General features: G+C 42.9%; 1 protein-coding gene across 2 annotated transcripts; it reads right to left on the bottom strand.

The window, feature by feature from the left end:
- Nucleotides 1-20: 20 nt before the first annotated feature.
- LOC137784421 (serine/threonine-protein phosphatase 6 regulatory ankyrin repeat subunit A) lies at nucleotides 21-17,717 on the bottom strand. 2 transcript variants are annotated; one of them, XM_068575037.1, is made up of 29 exons: nucleotides 17,566-17,717; nucleotides 10,714-10,797; nucleotides 9,764-9,842; nucleotides 8,755-8,825; nucleotides 7,675-7,875; nucleotides 7,496-7,583; nucleotides 7,191-7,333; nucleotides 6,939-7,046; nucleotides 6,741-6,845; nucleotides 6,115-6,193; nucleotides 5,908-6,022; nucleotides 5,664-5,746; nucleotides 5,519-5,582; nucleotides 5,262-5,330; nucleotides 4,996-5,136; nucleotides 4,767-4,878; nucleotides 4,571-4,597; nucleotides 4,149-4,223; nucleotides 3,830-4,031; nucleotides 3,623-3,710; nucleotides 3,369-3,486; nucleotides 3,052-3,271; nucleotides 2,857-2,944; nucleotides 2,689-2,772; nucleotides 2,457-2,605; nucleotides 2,288-2,370; nucleotides 1,845-1,927; nucleotides 1,651-1,742; nucleotides 21-1,301 (listed from the first exon to the last, which is right to left on the bottom strand). In XM_068575037.1, the coding sequence occupies exons 1-29, from the start codon at nucleotides 17,590-17,592 to the stop codon at nucleotides 1,003-1,005; spliced, it is 3,177 nt and encodes a 1,058-aa protein (XP_068431138.1). In that variant the 5' UTR covers nucleotides 17,593-17,717; the 3' UTR covers nucleotides 21-1,002. The 2 variants fall into 2 exon arrangements, with proteins under 2 accessions (XP_068431138.1, XP_068431137.1); XM_068575036.1 differs by lacking the exon at nucleotides 17,566-17,717 and adding an exon at nucleotides 12,542-13,220.
- Nucleotides 17,718-17,906: the final 189 nt, after the last annotated feature.

A 17,906-nucleotide genomic window follows, 5' to 3' on the forward strand; every position in this document is an offset into this window, starting at 1 on the left:
CAAATACAAACTGCTATGAATCAAAAACAAATCCCTTTATTTGTTCGTTACTTAATCTTTACAAATGTCACCAGTAGCATTTATCCTCTGCCTGAAAGTTGCTTTTTCTTAAAAAAGTCAATATTTATCAATTCTCTCTCTTTTTCTCGCCAGCCACACACACGCACACACACACACACACACACACAGTGTCAGCCACGTTCCCCAGTCTCCTGTACAGTACACAGTCAGAGTAGTTACAGCATTGCAAGTCAAAAGTTCCTTAAGCAGCACATTCGGGTCATCCATCAAATGACTCCTGGACCAATCATAAAGTAAATGGGTTGGACAGTCACCTGCTGTCCTGATCAGTTCCCAAGGATTTAATCTCCACTTGGAATACATTTATAGGATTAAATAATTACTTCTTCTCTAAGGAATTCAAAACTGGTGAACACTGACAGCTTTAGCAATGTGCATGAGAGACAGCCAGTCTCTCGTGAATAAAAACTCAAGTACAGTCGGGAAAACGGAAATCAATCGCCTGGTCCCATAAGATTGTCCTGTGTTTTTTTCTTTAGACAATTGTGCCAAAAAAGGTCCTCTGAGCGTCTCTCCAGTAGACGCTCTTCTAGTGTTAATTGAAGGGAAAAACTGTGAAAAGGCTTAAAACCACTCCAAAAAGTATCAGCAAAGAGTAGGTACTTAATTTAAAAAGGAAACCATGAAAATTAAAAAGACACTGAAGATACAGTGACAGTGTCTGAGATAAACATAGTGTATTGACCTTATTCTGTCTTTTAGTAAAGTATGTTTCACCCCATGAGTATGCACCTTCAGGAAAAAAAAAGTGTTTTAGAATCAAGGTTATTTATAGATTTAAAGAAGCTTACCTAAAAAATAATCTGCACACTGGCTCTATTTTCTCCCTCTTTTAGTTCCTCATCAGTGATCTATTAAGGCTCCTGAGTAGCTGGCTAGCTTGTCAGTATTGTGGGGCTCCGTCCAAAAGCAGGTATGTCCTCAGTATGTTTCTGAATCAGAGTCATTCAGTTCATCATCTCCAGAGACGGAGGTCTGCAGCCGCTCCGGTCTGCAGTAGGAAACATGGTCAGGCCTCAGAGAGGGAGGGGTGTCAAATGCCACACCTTTGGAGACGTGGTTGTTTGTGGGGTGGTGGTTGATGACAGTCTGAGTGAGAGAGTGCGCAGGCAAAGCTGCTATGGTGACCATAGGGGAGGTTGGCATCATGGAGTTGAGGATGAGTGCCAGACAGTCGGCCACGTCACGATTGGGAGCACAGGCCAGAGCAGGAGTGTAGCCTAAAGACAAGAGAGTTAAAACTAGAATTACTGCCTCGTTTGCCTCCAACAAGTCAGATTACATCATCATTGTATCCTCCTAGATTTTGTTTGAAATTGTCATCATTATCATATTAATTATTGTGAGGTCATGGTGACCTTGGCCTTTGACCACCAAATTCAAATCAGTTCCTCCTTGTTTGTTCCTCAGATATAGCTTTCAGGAGACATAAATGGAGACATAATTGGCATAAAGTTCCTGGTATAGTACGTCAAATAAAGTAATCAAATAGTTATGGAATAGTATTTTGTGAAAATAAAGTTATTAAAAAGTAAGAGAATAGTATGTTGAGAAAAAAAGAAAGCTGACCATTCTCATCTACTGCTAAAACACTGGCTCCTTTCCTCAGCAGCTCCTGGACCACCACCGTCAGTCCCTTCTTGGCTGCTACATGCAGGGGCCTGGAAGGAGGGGAGGGCGATTTTAAAGTCAACCCTGTCCGAGTTTGTAGATTACCCAACAGCACAGCTAAATGTTTGTCTGCGGCAGAGAACACTACGTACGTCTGGAGAGCCGTGTTGGTGCAGTTGATGAGGTTCTTATCGCTGATCTTCTCCAGAATCAACAAGGCACTCGTCTCATGACCCTCACAGGAACAGAGCAACAGAGTAAGAAGCATAAAATAAGTATAATCACAATTGTCTTGCACCGGAAATAATTTACTTTGATTTGTTCAAATTTATGATTAGTCTCTGATTTATTGTCTCGTTTGTGCAATAACATGTGTACCCATGGTTTGTCTTTAACATTTAAAAATTCCCTTTTTTTGTTAAAGATCTATATTATGTGTATGTATAACTGATCTTTCCACCGACCAACAGATCATTACTGACTAGGTAATGATTTTTCTTCTCTTTGGTCAGGGATTCTTGGTGACATTAATGTCAATAGTTCACCATGGGCAGTGAATAGAAACTCATTTCCCGTCTCTGTAAATGGTTGTTACCTTGCTGCAAGCCAGATGTAATGCTGTGTTCCTGTTAGTATCCTGTAGTGTAAAGTCTGCTTTCGCGCTGCTCACCAACATCTCTGAAACACATGACTGGCAATGGTTACATGTCTAAGGTTAAGAGAAAAAAGGCCAGCAGTGTGTAAGTGTCGATGAGTGTACTGACCCACAGTGTTGGTCTGTCCGTTTACAGCTGCCATCATCAGCGGTGTGCTGCTTACGTGTGTGTCAACTATGTTTGCCTGAGCTCCCTGGCTCAGCAGAAGGGAAACACACTCCACATGGTCAGAAAAAGCTGCTGCGTGAAGGGGGGTCCTGCGTTGACACAAATACAGTTGACAATATACCAGCAGAGCTCTTTCCAAACATCTTCTCATCATCATCACATCGCCCCTCACCTGCCCTTGGAGTCAGTGGTGTTCACGATAGTTGTACCCAGGGAGTCAATCAACATCTCGGCCACTCCCTCATTGTCGCTCATACTGAAATACACAACACACACTGTCACATGCCTTCAGACCGTCATCTATTGACGTAAAAACATTCATTGGCCCACATTGTCTTACACGGCACAGTGCAGTGGGCTGAAAGAGTTGCCTTGAATTTTCTTGAACACCTCTTGGTCTAACAACACCTCCACGCAGGCATCATATCCTAGGAAAGCAAAGAGAGGATGGAGGTACAAAGGGAGGAAAGGACATGAATACTACTTTGCTGTGGTTTCACACAGAACAGACATGTTTCTAAAATGTGTCCCGTACCGTTGTAGCAGGCCCAGTGCAGTGGTGTGTAGCCCTGGTTGTCAGTGAGGTGAGTGTGTGAGATGGTGCTGGTGGTGGCCTGCAGAAGGGCTCCCAGGACACCCACACGGCCACAGGCGGATGCCAGGTGAACAGGGGAGCGGCCCAGGATGTCACTGACACACACACTGGCTCCACGCTGGAGGAGAGCCTCTACACTCTCCTCCTGGCCTGTCACTGCCTGTGTGAATATGAAGCAAAAAATAATGATACATATAGTGCAATACATTATATATATATAAAGCTGCAATATTAGTGAATGCATGTGAATGTCTCACCCCTCGGTGAAGCGCCGTCCTCCCCCAGCGGTCCTGATTGTCTACACTGGCTCCTTGACTTAAAAGAGAGTACACACACTCTGTGTGTCCATTCAGCACCGCCAACATCAGAGGAGTCCTATACACAGTGTGTAAATATGACATAACTCAGTACTTTTATTTATATATTTATGAAACAAGTTCAAGTAATCTTTTCAAACAAAAGACTAGCTTAATGAAATCCAAAGCCACTTGTTGTCGGGGTACACACTCACTGTCCATTGGTGTCTTGTACATCCACATTAATGTGTTGGTCGTTGGTGCTCATGAGCAGGCGCAGGCACTCTGGGTGACCATTCATAGCTACGGCAGACACACAAGAAAGTCTTGCTTGTGTGTTGCTTCTAAAGCAACAACATGTTTCAATCATGAAAAGGTGTTTCATCCAGACATGTTTCTGTGGTTGTCTGTGTGTGGTATACCTGCAGCATGTATGGCTGTTTTTTTCTGTGTGTAGTCACGGGTCATGGGGGAGGAGCCATGGTGCAGTAGCATAGAGACGCACTCTTGGTGACCCTTGGAGCAGGCCAAGCTGAGGGGGGTTCGACCTTCTGGGCTGCAAACATCCACTTCCAGCAAGGATGACAAGAGAACCTCTAAAGCTCCACAGTGTCCATGGTAAGCCTAAACCAATGGAATACACTTATTTCAGGTCTCATGGTAACAGCCATGGCAGAGACAGTGGAATCCCGTCTTTGAGAAAGACAAACAACCAAATACAGACACACATCTTGAACCTACCGCCAGGTGGAGTGGACTGACAGGAGCCTGGCTCTCTGAGTCACTCATGATGTCTGTTCCTGATGTCTCCATTAACTGAAACAGAGAGATGGTTCCCATATTACAAATGACAGATCCAGGTTTGCAGATATAGCATGTTTCACAGAAATAAGGCCATGGTAATACTGCTGAATTTGGTCCAAATGTACTGAAGGAGAGATTTGGGGTAATTGGGGTGTGTGCTAAGAGGAGTTTAGGGTTAAAAAGTGTTTTACTTCTAAATGCATACAACGTTGACCTTCCAATTGTTATCCAACCATTAACGAGATAGAATAATTTTCACAGTAGCTGCACCTGCCCACCAGATGATCTAACCAGTATGTTCCCCATTTGTCCAACAGAGGGAGCTACGCACAAACAAATCAATCAATGTCAGGCCTCACCACATCAAGAGGTGTCTCACTCGCCATCTGAAAGAAACACAGACAAAGGCTGTTTGTGAAAGTGTGACAAGAGTACTTGTGTGCTGTAGTTTTCTCATTAGTTCAAAAGCCTTTTAGCACAAGGAGGTGTTCAGATTTTCTGACCATTTGTAGGACATGCAACATATTTGTCACCCTGTGGGGTCGCTGTACACACCAGTTCCAGGCAGAGTGTGCGTCCATAAGCTGAGGCATAATGCACAGCACTGTAACCCTGTTTGTCTCTCATTCCTGGATCGGCATCGTTCCTCAACAGGTACTCCACACACCTGACAAAGACCAAAGAGAGGAGAATATCTTTTAAGTCATCGTCTAACACTGAGAACTATTTGTTACACTTTAAAACTTAACGATGAACTTTATCAGTTAAATACAGTAGAACGTACTTTCCATCTGTGTCAGCTGCAGCAGCGTAGTGCAGGGGGCTGCAGCCTCTCTGGTCCAGCTCATTGATGCTTGCCCCAGAGCCCACCAAGGCAAACACACAGTGGTAGTTGCAGTTGGCTGATGCATAGTGTAGTGGAGTCCTTGAAAGAACAGAGATGATGTCAGCTATTATTTATGCCAGTGAGGACTTCATACTTCTTCCTCAGTTTTCAGACCTTAATTCAATTCCTTACATTTCTATAATTAAACTACATTCTTGGCTCACCTTCCAAAGTTGTCTTTCCTGTTAAAGTCCGCTCCAATGTTTAACAGCAGGTTCAGACACTCCAGGTTCCTGGTTGGAGAGACAGATTCAACAGTGATGTTTTGCTAACATACCAGTCTATTGTAATCAAGTGCACAGATAATATGTCAGTGCGCAAGAAAAATAAAACAAAGGGTGAATACCATTAAATAAGGAACAAAGAAAAGCATTAAAGGAATTTAACAATAGTAAGGCATGGAGCAGGAATGATGACTCACCCTCCAGCTGCAGCAGCATGTAGACAGGACCTTCCAAAGTCATCAGGGGTGTCCATGTCAAACCCTGCGAAAATATGTTATCAGCATCAATTTGGATGTCAACTTGGTATTTCCATTGACAGAAATGGTGTCAGCATGAATGTACCTGAGGACAGCAGCTTCCTGCAGCAATCCGAGAAGCCGCTAAGAGCTGCCAGGTGTAGAGGGAACATCCCATGAATGCCTCTCCTGAATAAACATTAAGGCAAAGAAGACAAGCAGGAGGGTAAGGTGTGAGAGCATGGGTGCATTATATTATTTCCATTTTTATTTGTGCGTCTTTTCATTTAAGAACATATTATATTATTATATTCAGTGGGAAGATGGACACATGGCCAATTGTTACTAACTTGGCGGTGTTGGCTCCGTGTTTGATAAGAGCTGTGATGATGAGCTCATGGCCGTAGCGGGCAGAGATGTGAAGGGCAGTGTTTCTGCTCTTGTCCTCACAATCAATCTCGGCTCCTATGCACACATACAACAAAAACATGAGTATTATGTATGTATTTTCGTTAAAACACTCACTGAAGCAGACAGCACAGTGCAGGGGCTCTCACCATTTTGAATAAGGGCCTGAGAGCAAGAAAACCTTCCGTGGGTAGCTGCCATGTGGAGGGGGGTTTTACCATCCTTACTCTGGACAGATGGGGGAAGAGACAGTGGGGATAAGACGGGCGGTACAAAGACGATGAACATCAGTGTTGAGTTTAGACCTGCACAGTGATGCAGTGTATGTAGATTAACATTTACAGTAAGTGCAAGTGTGAGAAGCTGACTCAACTGAGTCTAATTAAATATTGTAGTGTAAGAAAGCTTAGCATGAACAGAAGCCATCTTGGACCCCCTTGTGGACCACACACAGACCCATATATTCCCTGAGCAGCTTGGAGCCTGAGGGAGCTACCCCTTCCCCCACCATCTTCCATATGGCCACGTATCTTGAGGCTTTGGGGACCTAATATCAGTTTCCATCACTGCTACCAAAGTGTTAACCACTCTGTCATTTCAACTTTCTACTAGATACTGTGCAGGAAACACACAAAGACACAGGCTTCTTTTGATAATATATAGGCCTGAAGTTAATGAATACATTCAATTCAACTGTATCAACAAGAATGCAAATACCGTTTATCAGCTAAATTTGTCTGTGTTTGTGTGAAAGTGTATCTTTATATGGACACACCCGCATGTTGATTTGAGCTCCGTGGGCCAAAAGCAGCTCCTGGCACAGCGCCCCCTGGCGTGAGGAGGAGGCAAAGTGGAGGGCAGAAAACCCCCTCTCGTTCACCTGAAGCAAGGTACAAAACAAAACAGTTAAACACACACAATCAATCATCATGCACATACTATCTTGCACAAGGACACACACACACACACACACCTGGTTGACGTTGGCCCCTGCCTCAAGGAGCTCACTGACCACCACGTCCTGTCCATTGTAACAGGCCAAATGGAGTGGCGTGTTGCCATAGCTGTTCACCTCATTGACCTATACAAGGTGAAAAGTAGTTTTATTGTCTAGCGATGGCATTTAAAACAGCTTGTATATCTACAGTTCAAGATTTAGCTGTGTTAAAGCGTCATGGCACATTATAAACTGAATGAGCATGCGTATGCGTGCGTCTGTACTGACGTGAACCCCCAGGCTGAGCAGGTAGTGCACTGTGCTGCTCATGCCACTAGAGGCGGCTGCATGGAGCGGAGTGTAGGCTTTTTTGTCCTTACAGTCAACCTCTGCTCCACTAGCCACTAACAACTTCACCACCTCCAGGTGACCTGAAACATAGGAGAAAATGTTATGACAATGTTAAAAAAAAAAAGACCGGCAAGTCAAGACTTGTTCATTTCAAATATTTTAAGTGACAACTAAGGCGGGGGAGAAAGAGGCTTCATTTAGTCTGATAAAGCATTCAAAACCATAAAATGAAACAGGCTCACCCATGTAGGCCGCCCAGTGGATGGCTCTCCTGTCCTTCTTGTCAAATGCATTAATGTTGGCTCCTCTGGACAGCAGCAACTTCACCATCTATAACACAAAAGCAAATTCACTGCATGTTAATTGACATGACAGTGCATGCATGCGGGTGTCTCTGTGTGTGTGTCTACAGGAGACCCACCTCTACATGTCCACTGAAGGCAGCATGGTGCAAGGCAGTGCGTCCTGCCCGGTCCGACACATTGACGTTGCTAAGCAGCGGAACCAGAGCCTCGGCACAGCGCACCGCTTTGTTGCTAGCTGCGACATGGAGCGGCGTCTGCCAGTTCTTGTCCCGGGCGTTAACATCTGCACTGTGCTTCAGCAACACTGCCACTGCATCCTGGGTGCACAGTGAGATTGGCTCAGTGAGCATGTGTGTACAGACACAGGTATTCTTTAAAATGCCTAAGTGTACTACCAAAATACATTCAATGTGTCAATGTGCGCATGTGTGGGCGGTTATTAAAGTCTATTCTTCGGGGGCTTTCATGCCAACAATAGCATTGAGAAGAAGAACAAACGCAAGGGGCTATGTTAGCGTGGGCATATTGCCCAGGACCAAGCAGAATAGGTGAAGAGATTTTGAAGGTTTATCAAATACCAACACACTGCACAGTGGTTATGCAATTTTACCCCTTTAAGGCTGGCTTGCACAAATCTGTAAACATTATCTCGGCTGATATATTCTTTTTGTATCTCATGCCCGTAAAGTAGCTTACCAGATATTCTATCTGGTATGTGTTTTGCTGCACCAATTTTTTGAGGGAAAAGGTCTCCCTTTTTGTTACAGTGTTATTGTCAGTGGGAGGGCTGCTATGGAGAATTATTATTATTCTTCTTGTCGAATGTTGGCTCCTCTGAAGAGCAGCAACTTCACCATCTATCACACAAAAGCAAATTAACTAGATGACGGCATGTATGTATAAGAGTGTCTGTGTGTGTCTACAGGAGACCCACCTCTACATGTCCTCTGAAATCAGCTGGGGCACTAACCTGTGTTTCTTTTTACTGAAATAAAAGAAGTCTGCATTTTTGTTGCGCTACTGTCAGTGGGAAAGACCCAGCATAGGGTTGAATTTGTCTTTTCAAATGGGGGCTTCTTAAAGGTTTGAAAAGCTGCAAGTACCTAATTGGGAGACTGTGGTTATAGTCACATAATTAGTGGAGAGATTCCAGTACACATTAGCATTAACATTGTGTTTGTGTAATAATGTGTTACCTCACTACAAGAGGCGACAGCTCGGTGAAGAGGAGTCAACCACTTGTTATCTTTGGCATTAACTCTGGCTCCTTGGAAGAGAGAAGGAGAGACAAACATGGTGGAATCATTATAAGATATATTAAATGCCCAAGAAGACCAGCAGATAGTTTAAAAGGCTCTTTGCACTTTCACTTATGGACAGAGGGTCGAGTGAGTCAACGATGTCTGGAAGTTGGAAAACTCCCATGATGCTCTTTGGCACAGCTTGTAGTTAAAATAGACCCTGAAGCTGCACCTGTTGCACATTATTGCGAAACAGTGACCACACACACCCACACACACTTCCATACTGCTCTTGTATTAGGGTTGGCCCCACTTCCTGACAGGATAAGTTGACATCACAGAAAGTTACACCAACCATGTCATATAATTGATAAATCACAAGTCACCGAGAGAGGGTGACAGTAACGGAGCAGTGAGCAAACACACAAGCATGGAAACTACTGAGGGGACAGAGAGCTACATTTGGGGGAAAATAAATGAGGAAAAGGCAATAACTTTAAATAGTTAAGGAAAGAATAGCACAATTTGGGGTATTAAGACTCAAATATTGTGGGTTTTTCTAAACAAACAAACCCAGTATAAAAAAGACAACAAATGTGTTTCCATTTTAGGCAGGATACATTACTTCCGTATACCTCGAAAACAATTTTATGTGCAATGAAAACAACCAAGATGCTGTCTACCCGTCTTGTTTGTTTTCATTGCACATTAGGAACCACAATTGCAATTGTTTGTCAAATGAATTGTCAGCTTCGGAGTGTGAGAATGATTTATTGATTTAAATAGGAAAAGGAATCAATAAACATAAGACAAATTCAGGGTCGCTAACATGGATGCATAGATAAAAAAAATCAGGACCAAGTGGCCAGGTGGATGGATAAGTAAGTAGAACTGATACTAGAGGTGGACGGATATTAAATCAAATGGGTGACTGAAGGGATTGATAGCTGGCTGTAGTGTTTACCTGAGAGGATGAGCAGTTCAATGATCTCAGCATCTCCCAAGTAGGATGCGGCATGCAAAGGCGTCCTCTTCTCATTGTCCTGACAGGAGATCCCAAATATAGAAACACACAAATTTAAGCAAGTGCATTATTTCTCTTTTTCACACAAACATAGGCCGTGGGACACAAGTTCACACATCATGGTGAGGGGAAAGCCTACGTTGCCCAAAACTAAATAGATACACCTTACACTGTTTCAGACCACAGGGAACATGAGACTCCAGCCACAAGGAGAAAAATGTCTATCATGTGTTCACTTGAATTCTTCACTTTGCTCCATCACACTCTTACACTGTTACCTACCTACAATTATTCTAGCGAGCAATAACCCTGGGCTCTCTCTCTCTCCCTCTCTGCCTCTCTCTCTCTCCCCCCCCTCCTCTCTCTCTCTCTCTCTCTCTCTCTCTCTCTCTCTCTCTCTCTCTCTCTCTCTCTCTCTCTCTCTCTCTCTCTCTCTCTCTCTCTCTCTCTCTCTCTCTCTCTCTAGTAGCGAGCAATAACCCTGGGCTTTAAACAACTGTCATGTGACTACAATAGGTTTGGGTTAGTGTTGCTGACTTGCTGACCAAGAATGTGGTCTACACACTGAGGAAATGTATTTAGAAAGACTGGGGACAGATAGTGAAAGCGAAAGGGAGAAAAAGGGGAATATATCAGTAGAAGATTATGATAAGATGAGAGAGGGTAGTGTTATGATTGACAGCTATATAAGATGGGGAAGCTGCCAGAAGGCACTCTAGGTCAGTTAATTGATTAACTGTAACCTGCAGGTTTACTGCTGCTCTCCTTGTTTGTTGTTGTGTCTGTCGTGTCGCTACAGTGTGAAAAGCAAATACATAAGTGTGTGGTCAGAATAAAGACATTTATATTGGGAGAATATCAAGGGAAATAGCAAGAAGAGTGTGACCTACCTGAATGTTGACATCCTCTTTCTTGAATATGAGGGAGCGAACTTCATCTGGGTCGACATTAAAGATGGCTCTTAACAGAGACGGCTACAGAGACCAAAAAAAAAGATGAGGAAACGCTGATGAACACGACTACATACTGGATTTGCTAGACAGTCATTTTCTATGCTGACAACCGTGTTATCAGTGTGAGTTATGCAAGTTATAAAGGGGAGTCTCACACAGAGACAATATAATCCTGAGCAGGGAGAAAGCCATGGGTTACGAATATCATCAATGTATTTAATGACAGTAAAGCTGCAGCATGCATCACACAAACACATGGACACACAGTACTTTTTTTAATCTGTAAAGGGTTACAGCTGTGCTCTCTTGCCACATGGTGTGAGGTCAGCTGATAACATTGTAAATAGCAGGGTAAAAGACAATGAGAACAATGAGGATGCTAACACAAGGAAGAGATACCAATTTTCCCTGAAAGAAGAAACTGAAAATGAATGACAGATCTTGGAACAAATCTTTAAAGCTATTTCATTTATGTACATCTGTGTGTGATCTGCGGCACGCGCATAGGCGCATGGTGCCTTGTACTGAGTGGGCTTTTGTAAACAGTGCTGCACATAACCTTCAAGAGGTGTTGGGGTGCGCAACAGAAGAGCATGAATCCATTCAAATTAAAGGTGAAGTGACAGTATGTTAAGGCCGCAATACAATTCTGATTACTGGATTAAAAATACAGAACTGTTCTAATGTTATTTTATATGTATAATCAATCACTTGTCTTTGTGACAAAACATTTTATCTTGGATAACAAATACAGCTGCAAAATCAAGTTGAAACTAATTAATCTATAACAGAACATTTTTGGCCCACATTTTGTATTTTTCCTTCGTCATTTGCAAAAAGCTTTATAACTGTACTAATTTACATGATAGTCTGCAACTAGATATTTTGTCACAAATATATTTTCTATTACAATATATTGCTCGACGATATATATAGGCTTCAAATTGAAAAGCCCTTCTAAATTACATTATATTGCCATTCCCTCTTTTGTAATCATTCAAGTACTCCAAGTCTGTGGAAGTGCTATGGGTCTCATTGAACATTTTGTCACACATACACCTTTTTCCCAAGCAACAGCTGCCAAATTGTACCATTTACTACTTACTACATGTGTATTATGATGTGGATCTGCTCTTTACTTTCAGCCTCTCGGTTTTCGGCATCCCTCTCTGATTTCATCCCAACTAAAAATAAGTGGGGCTGTCAAGCATGTTGGCATCTGTCTCATGCCTATTACACCGATGACCACCGCAACTATGTCAGAGATCGGAAAATGTAGACACATATTGAGAGCGCAAACACCGTCCTCAGAGCAGGCACATTCTCTCTGGCTTCCCTCCCATCATACTGTGATCTTCAAAGAGCAACTTTCATATGATGTAAAGACTTACCATGTTTCAATTGCAGGCTTGCCCTTTATACAACTCTGCAGACTACAAAGGCCCCGGCCTTACTGATAATCTATACAAACCAGCAGTCATCTCACATAGCAGGCTATATTGGTGATTGTAGTCGGTGCTATATTTAGCACAGGATGACAAGTGTTGGCAGTCATTGTGTTTATATGCAGTGGGATGTGGACCTACGTACTTCAGCACAGGTTTAAACTTCATGTCAGGTATGACAGGTGCATTGGTCTGTTTACACCAAGGCGAATGCTCTCATTTTTAGAAGAAACTGTAGAATGTAAGCATATGCAAAATCTCCGCTGGATCAGCAAAGGTAAATTAATTCAATGAAGATAAACAGAAGCCACCCATCTCACCTTCTCCTCCTGAGCGGCAGCCCTTCGAGAGGCATGATGGGATCTGCGATCTGGAGATGATTTGGGCCGAGGAGGTGGGGGTGAAGAGGAGGGCTCATCCTCCTCCACCTCCTCCAGCACCACGATACACACACGACTTGCCCGTTCTGACCGCATCAGGAACACTCACTCACACACACACACACTCACTCACACTCTCTCTCACGCATACACACATAAATACACAGTGTTCCCTTTTACATACATGCCCAATTCAGGGGTACAAAGGTCAGCAGTAAATCCGATAAACGGAGCAATTTCCTCGTAAACAAACGGAGCAATTTCCTCGTAAACAAACGCTGCACATCTTCATGTAAAATCCAAATGAGATCCAGCTCTGTCCTCTATCTGTCAGTGTTGCTTTGCAGCATGTCTGCTCTCTCCTCTCCTCCTCTCTCTAGCCAATACTCGCACTCTCCGTGAGCAGCAGGGAATTCCTCTGCGTAATGGTGGCGTCAAGCGGCATGCGGCAGAATGAGCTTTGGCTGCTTAGCAGCGCACAGGAAGCTACATATCCTCACTGCTGTGCTGCAGCCAGGAACACACACACACACACACGTCAGATGCAAACACACACAGAAACCCTGTGATTAGCGTGGACGGGGGGCCGCAGCAGCCAATGTATGTGTGGGCATGCGTAGCTCGTTTCAGGCAGACTGCTGAACCCAGCTCTTTCAAAAGAAGAGACAGAGGGAGGGATAGAAGGGGGAAGGGAGGGAGAGAGAGAGAGAGAGAGAGAGAGAGAGAGAGAGAGAGAGAGAGAGAGAGAGAGAGAGAGAGAGAGGGAGGGGGGTGGGGGGAGAGAGAGAGAGAGAGAGAGAGAGAGAGAGAGAGAGAGAGGCAGAGAGAGAGAGAGGCAGAGAGGGAGAGAGGGAGAGAGAGAGAGGCAGAGAGGGAGAGGGAGAGAGAGACAGAGAAAGTGAATGGAAGAGGGGAGTATAACTAGAAGAGGACAGAGAGCTAGAATAATTGTAGGTAGGTAACTAGAGCACTAAAATACAAAGAAACCTGAAGAAGAATGGAGCAAAGGACAAAGAGGGTGCAGGGACAACAATGGGTGCAAGCTGATGACAGAAAGTTAACTGAGAAACAACATGGCTTAAAACTGATAATGTAATGGGTTAGAGATAAGGAAGGAATTATACAAAGAAAGATTGATAAATAAGAATAAAATTGATGGCAAAGGAAGTGAGAAATACTAGACTGAAGAAGAGTTAGGAACCGATTTTGATCCCCGATTGTTATCAGGTCACTTGCTGGCCAGCGCTGATCCACGAGTCCTCTGTGAGTTTCTTTAAGTGTAATAACAAAAGTGTAAGTGGAGGGATACAGTGGAGAATGATGATGCAGCACTATTGATTCTTTTTTGAAAGCCCTGCTACCTTCAGCAAACCTTGCCATGTTGTCTGTTGAGAGCTTCAATACTGACTGGATATCTGAACGTTTACTACTGCATTGTGATTTTCTGATCCTTTATGGATGCTGTGCTAATACATTAAACAAAGCTCTGGTCTTTGGTATTGTACATTAAAGTGATGGGATGAACTAAGCATCAATGGTCTCCTTATACTTCACTAGATGCCCAAGCTTGAGCCAATTTAAAAAGCTTTACCATGTAGCATGGAAAAACGAAACCATGTGCCATAAACTGTTGAGTTCTTTTTAGAATTGGCTGAATACGATTTTAGTGGTTTGCATCTTTTGAATCTTCATAAAGTTTGTGCTATAGTAGAAGTGGGAAACAAAAGTAAATGGATAACAGATCGGTGTGTGTTCCAGTGTCCTCATTGGTGTATTGGCATAGCTTCAAAAGTCCCCATCTCCTCATTATAAAACTGGAACAAACTGGCTTTGCCAGAGAATGTGAGGGTAGCTAACAAGACCAGTCTGTATGTGCATGTCTGTGTGTCTGTGTGTGTGTGTCTCAGTCTCCTTCATATTCAACACAGATCCTAAAAAGAGCAATCTTGCCAAGCCACATAACCCCATTAACTTAGAGGGAGGGACGATGGGAGGGAGGGTGAATGAGAGCGAGAGAAATTCAGTTGGAAGGAGCTTTTCTGTGGGCCTACGTTTAGAGTCTAATTAACTTTTAGCATTTATAAACTGAAAATGAAACACAGGATAACAATCTTTCTTTTTCGACAGTCCCGGAGTTGAGATTCACCTTAAAGGCACAAACAAAGAATGTTTGAAACGCAAAGCATATATAAACAAACAACCAATTTTGTCTATCACAGTTGCTCAAACTGGGGATACTTTCAGGAACGTAGCCCAAAAGTGTTTTCAGAGCAGATTGTTTGCCATTTTCCAAACAGGATATTGTGTTTGTGTGAACAGTGTGTGCAGGGTACGCATGTGTTTAAAGTTGTAATCAGGACTCGGGAGCATTGTCAATCAAGGCAAACACGTGGAATAGGCAGGATTTTTGTCTGACAACAAAACCTGAAAATTCAATTTTGTGATTCGCTTTTATGAATAGGCAGAGCTCAAATGTCTGCTCTATAACGCTGAGCTGGTGTTCTTTGCACGCCCAATATTATCACAAATACCCACAAATGCAATTCATAATAAAATACAACTCCTGAGCTTTACTTCATGGAGAGGTCCAACGCGATCCACTGACCTCTGCTCTGACCCTGCGACAGGATGTACAGTGTGTAATATAACCCCAGCCTAGAAACTCAAAGGCCGGAGTGTGTGTGTGTGCGTGTGTGTGTGTGTGTGTGTGTGTGTGTGTGTGTGTGTGTGTGTGTGTGTGCTGGGACACATACTCATACAGAAAGCAGCAGTGATGGTAACATCTACATGTTCTAAAGCTTTTTAAATCAAGACAGCAGGGTAATCAGCAATAGGGCTTTGTTGTCTTGGTGTTACATGTATTACATGTTATGGTATGCATATACATAGTATATATTACTGCTCTACTTGAAGAAAGGATGAGTCATTAAGATTAAATGGTTCTAAATTGATAGGAGTTAAATTTGAACACTACATGCCAACACTCTTACATTCAGACTTTCTCTTGCTCCTCAGCATATAACTCTTGTATACACTCACAGCACAGCCTGGTTGCCAACGGACACTACAACATAAAAACAGGAGGAGCCAGGGATTGAAATGCCAATTAGTGGACGACCTGCTGTATCTACTGTGCCACCGCCACCCCAGTTGTTCCGTGTGTACTGTGCGCATTTCACTTGTGCACAAACAAGATGTTACGTGTTCCTTTAAGGCTCTTTGGCTAATAGTCAACATTAACCGAATTATAGCTGATGTAAACAAAACAACAAAGTGCACCCCTGTGCTTGACCTTCTGCTTTCATTGATTGTGTTTTCTTTAATGTCTCTACCATCTTTCTCTTGAGGCAGGAGGACCATAGTGTGGGTAGAACACTCTGCATGCAAGGTACAGGATGCCCTCTAGAGGACAAACCAAAGTTTGTTGCCAAAAGGGACACTCACTCCTGTTCCTCTAAGTGGGACTATTTTTGTCCCTTAGTCCAGTTCTCAGTCAGCAAGCACTACGAAGAACAATAGAGAATAGAGATGGGGCTCTAATCACATGCCTGTCCAGAAGACTAGTCAGACCGGGACAGGTCACAGAGCTGCTTTATCATTGACCCACTTTCATATTTTTTAGAAATATTCCTATAACCATTTAGGCCAATTCTGAACAAAAATAATTTCAATTTCTAAACACTTGTTTGTCAAAATGACTTCAATAAGTGCAACTAACAGTTTTTTATCATTATTTGACAATTATATTCATTAACAAATAATTGATTCTAAAATGTGAACTTTGAGGTTAAATGTAATACATTACCTAATGACAAATACTTAGGTTGCCAGAGGCCAAGGTAGCTTTTAAGTGTTTGACAAATAGTCACAAAACCTTTTCAATTCCTACAATGAGATGAAAAGGAGAAAAGCTAAATATAATGATTACAAATATGTATCGAAGAAGTATAGCGCACCGTTACTTTATCGTGTAAATGATTAATAATAACAAAAATGTCTACTTGTGTGATGATTGACACAGCATCCATATTATTAGTTTGCCTAATGTATTTTTTTTGTAGTGGGGGGTGGGACCTAACAAAATAACTTGTCTGACTACAACAACAATGTTGTAATCCACTATTTCGTTGCTGATACATACGTTCACTACAATGCCAAGTGTATAGCCTTTAATCTTATGGAAACTGTCTAATTCGTGAACACAGCTGGAGAGTTCAGAACCAGCACCACCTGCTATTTTAGTCTGACAGCCGCTCTTATCCGCAGCAACAGGTGACTGCCCACAGCTGTCCCGGAGAGCGAGCTGAAATAGACAGCTGACAAAGCAAACTCCCTGCGTCGGAAATCTGCCCAGGCGGCCAGTAAAATCGGAAACGTGCTTTTCAATTTAAGGAAAACACGTTTCACTCGTTTTTATGATCCTATAAATGGCTCGGCATAATAATAATAATACAATGTGTGTCTGGCATGAGTTCAAGTTGCAAACTAGCATTAGCAGATTAAGGCCACCCTGGTAACCTCCGAGCTATCCAGCTGTGCTCACCGGGGTCCATCGCCGCGAGAAACAGAAACAAACCGAAAACACCGAAGAAGACTGACAAGGCGGCGAGACCGTTGCTTTTACGTGAACGTGATAACTTAAACCGAAGTGACATAAACGTAACAGGTGACGTGAAGTTAGCAAGCTTCTTATGTTCACTGGTTACCGCTAGCTAACAGTCTCTAGTTAGCTCGATGAAAGTCAAGTCAACGTTAACCGTAAGACCGGTACACGTATAAAAGCAGTTTACCGGACCGGGTTTAAGTCGCGAATGAAAGACAGGTAGCTCAAATGAACTGTCACTGTGGCGACTAAAGTTACGCACAAACACTCAAAACCAGAGAAACGTTAATCACTATCACAGAAAAGTGACTGCTTTTTTAGAAGTTAACGTGAAACGTTAGTTTAATGCCGTAGACGTTACCTGGTCTTGTATCTTCAACACAGCCATATTCCCCGTGTGAAACCGAATGGAGGCAGTAACGTTAACGGTAACTCGCTTGTGCCAGTTACTTTAAATTTATGGAGGGAAGCTGAAGAGGAGCGACTCTCCGGAGCGAAGTGAACCGCTGTGGCTTCCCCCCCTCTTCCTTCCTGTTGTGATCATCATGGGACAGAAAGGACAATACGGGAAATTGGGACCACAATTCATCAATATTTCTTTCTTATTTTAATACATTATACAGTATTGTATATATTATTGATATATGATAATGGGAATAAAGAGATGTTTTTAGTGTGTGAGATATATCTTTAATATTGATA

The sequence above is a fragment of the Clinocottus analis genome, unplaced genomic scaffold (assembly GCF_023055335.1).
Source record: "Clinocottus analis isolate CAN_PGR_092001 unplaced genomic scaffold, fCliAna1.0.p SCAF_14, whole genome shotgun sequence".
Taxonomy (NCBI): Eukaryota; Metazoa; Chordata; class Actinopteri; order Perciformes; family Cottidae; genus Clinocottus; species Clinocottus analis.

Bases quoted from the DNA above. Each gene is read 5' to 3' on its own strand.
- LOC137784421 (XM_068575036.1), bottom strand. From the start codon at position 12,697: ATGCGGTCAGAACGGGCAAGTCGTGTGTGTATCGTGGTGCTGGAGGAG. The intron at 6,194-6,740 runs GTGTGTCCATAT...CCATCTGTCCAG, and splicing joins GAGCTCAAATCAACATGCGG to AGTAAGGATGGTAAAACCCC. The intron at 5,331-5,518 runs GTGAGTCATCAT...CTCTCCAACCAG, and splicing joins CATGCTGCTGCAGCTGGAGG to GAACCTGGAGTGTCTGAACC.